This window comes from Alligator sinensis, unplaced genomic scaffold (genome assembly GCF_000455745.1).
Source record: "Alligator sinensis unplaced genomic scaffold, ASM45574v1 scaffold216_1, whole genome shotgun sequence".
Classification (NCBI taxonomy): Eukaryota; Metazoa; Chordata; order Crocodylia; family Alligatoridae; genus Alligator; species Alligator sinensis.
In genome coordinates this window covers 3976029-3978656 of record NW_005841868.1, presented here as the reverse complement: position 1 = coordinate 3978656, position 2628 = coordinate 3976029, and the positions used below count along the sequence as shown (strand labels likewise).

Genomic DNA, 2628 nt, shown 5'->3' with positions numbered 1-2628 from the left:
AGCACCCTGTGACCCCGGAAGCGGCGGGCGGGAAAAAGGAGCGTTGCGCTGTCAGCGCTGGGGCCGAGGGGGTGAGTGGCGCTCGGGCCGGCGGTGGTTCAGTCCTGCGAGGCCCCGGCTGCACCTGTGCGCCCGGGCTCCGCCCGCAGGACGGGGCGGGGCGCTTGCTGGGGTCCGCTCCCCGCTTCGTAGGAGCTGCTTGGAGCGGGATTCGTGTCCCCCGCGCCCGGGCAAAGCCCCTTGCGGCGGGCACGAGCGGCCCCCGGGCGCGTGACTCGGGGCTCCCTCTCTGGTGGGCCTGTGGGCGCTGCAGGGGCTGAACTTCGGCTGAGGCACTCGGCACCTCTGCAAACTCTTGAGTTTGCTTCCTGTGATAGCGTGCAGCTGCAGGAGGCTTTTAAAATGCTTTTTGCAAGTGCCAGGCATAGAACTGATGATGTAGCAAAGGATAACAAATAAGATCACTTGTTTCACATGAAAAAAAGTGCTTTTCTGGACGCTTTTTCACTGCTGTGGTTTAAGTTGAAAAACACATAGATATCTACTTTTAATTAATCGCTGTGAATCTCTTTATTTTTTAATTGCTTATAGAACTTGCACTTCTTAATTCATTCTTTTTCCAAGTTGTGCAGTGATTATATGCTGGCTTTGTCATGGCAGAGTACTTATTTTTTTCATGAGTGGGTTTGTTATCTAAAATGCTAGATGTCTCCTATTGCCAAACCTTGACACCGTGTATTTGGATATAAGCAGATTAACTCTGGTAACCATGCAGAAGTTTCATTCACTCGACTCAGGAGCTTCCTGGGGACAAGGGTCCATCAGTGCGCACACAATTGCAGGATTAAAATCTTAATTTTTAATTTGAACATCACTTTTTAATTGCATATGAAATAAATCATCATTATTTGGCTTCCAATGGTTTTATGATAAACAAAAGCTTTATTACATATTACTTATATTTCTCTGTGTGTGTTTAAGTATGTGCTTAATAATATGTCATTGTCTTCATCAAATGCCATTTAAGTTTAACTTAAAGGCTTTTTAATTTATTTGCACAAACTGTAATAACAGCTTCTCTGAGATGATGGGCCTATGCAGAGTAAAACATTCCTCAATGAAATTTCTTTGGGAGTACTAATCAACCAGAGGGCTTGACAAAGTGCTGGACAAAAAGAGATCTTAGGAGGAATTTCAGCAATCATGTAAAAAGATCAGGCATCTACATCAAAGCATTATATCAACAGTAGTCATCTTTGGTACTCTTGAGGCCTCCTAATCAGATGCGTCTTGAAAGGAAAGATGACAGTACTCTGCAAGGCAAAGGGAACTTAGCTTTTTTTGTAGCTTATGCTGCTAGGCCTTGGGTGTCTCCTAAAAATACAGGATTTGGGTGGTGCCAGGATTTCCTTTGCACAATGTGAATTTTAGCCTATAGATGTCTATCTTACATAATGCTGTCTCTTGGTTTGTTTTGGTTTTGATTCATTTACTTTTTTCAACACAATCTTACACTACTTTTGTTTCTGCATTTGCTAAAAACAGGGTTAACTCATCACAATGCCAGCATTACCATTGGATGAACTCCAGCTTACTGAAAAGGATCCGAAGACAGGGAAACTCAGGACTTTTCCAGCACTGGTGAGCTATGCTGCTTTTTGAAATTAAAATGAAAGTTCAACAAATTCCTCTCCTATTTCAAGAAGTGGTTTGAACAGAACTGGCTCTGGAGCCAAGAAATATAAACAATATTCCATGTAATTGTAGGTTTTATTAAAATAGAAACTGTAGTCTTCATGTAGCAATGCATCGGCTCAGTTTGGAGGTTTTGTTCTATTGTTGTGTAGAATGATCTCTCCATGCCATTATACCAGGGGCGGGCAAAATATGGCCTGCGGGCCAGATGCAGCCCACCAGGCCATTCTATCCAGCCTGCAGGGCCCCTAAAAAAATTAGAAAATTAGTATTTATCTGCCCCGGCTGCCTGTCAAAGATGACAGGAGTCGGGGGCAGTAAGACACAGGGGGAGCTGATGGCAGATCTAAGCCCAGGCAGCAAGTCTAGCCTGGCTTCTCCACCTCCTCCCCAACCCTAGCCAGAAGCCTCTGCCTGTTCCTCCCTCCATGTGCCAAGGGAAATACAGATGAGGAGGAAGGGGGGCAGGGGAGGACCATGTGCTATCACCATGCCATGGTAGGCTGCGGTGCTGCTCCTTCAAGCAGCACCGTCTCTTGTGAGCTGCCCTGTGGCTGCTCCACACAGTCACTGCTGCTGTGCTGGACAGCCCAGAGGCAATGATGAAGGAGCCGTGGTGCGGGCTTCAGGTGGACACAGCTAAAACTGCCTGGCAGTAGCAAGGGTAAGCCACTTTCCCCTGTGCCAAGCAGCAGTTTCTGCCCAGGAGTGCAGGGTCTGGGCTGGCAGGAGCTGTATGGAGCCGGGCTGTGCTGCTCAAGCAGGGAGAGGAGGAGCCAGCCCAGCTCCATAGAGCCCCTGACGATCCAGACCCCATGCTTCTGCCACCCTGCTCTGGGCCCTGCCAGTGCTGGCCCCGGTGCACTGGTGCAGGCTCTGTGCCCACCAGCCCTGGGGGGCTCACTTCCAGTGTCCCCCAGCCCCATGGTACCG

General features: G+C 48.4%; 1 protein-coding gene across 1 annotated transcript in view; it reads left to right on the top strand.

The window, feature by feature from the left end:
- ASCC2 (activating signal cointegrator 1 complex subunit 2) overlaps window positions 1–2628 on the top strand; it is a 34743-nt gene continuing 32115 nt past the window's right edge. The window contains exons 1-2 of the mRNA XM_014526111.1: window positions 1–71; window positions 1546–1641. Of these exons, the coding sequence (XP_014381597.1) occupies window positions 1561–1641 (81 nt within the window). The 5' untranslated portion in view covers window positions 1–71; window positions 1546–1560. The remainder of the gene's footprint in view (window positions 72–1545; window positions 1642–2628) is intronic.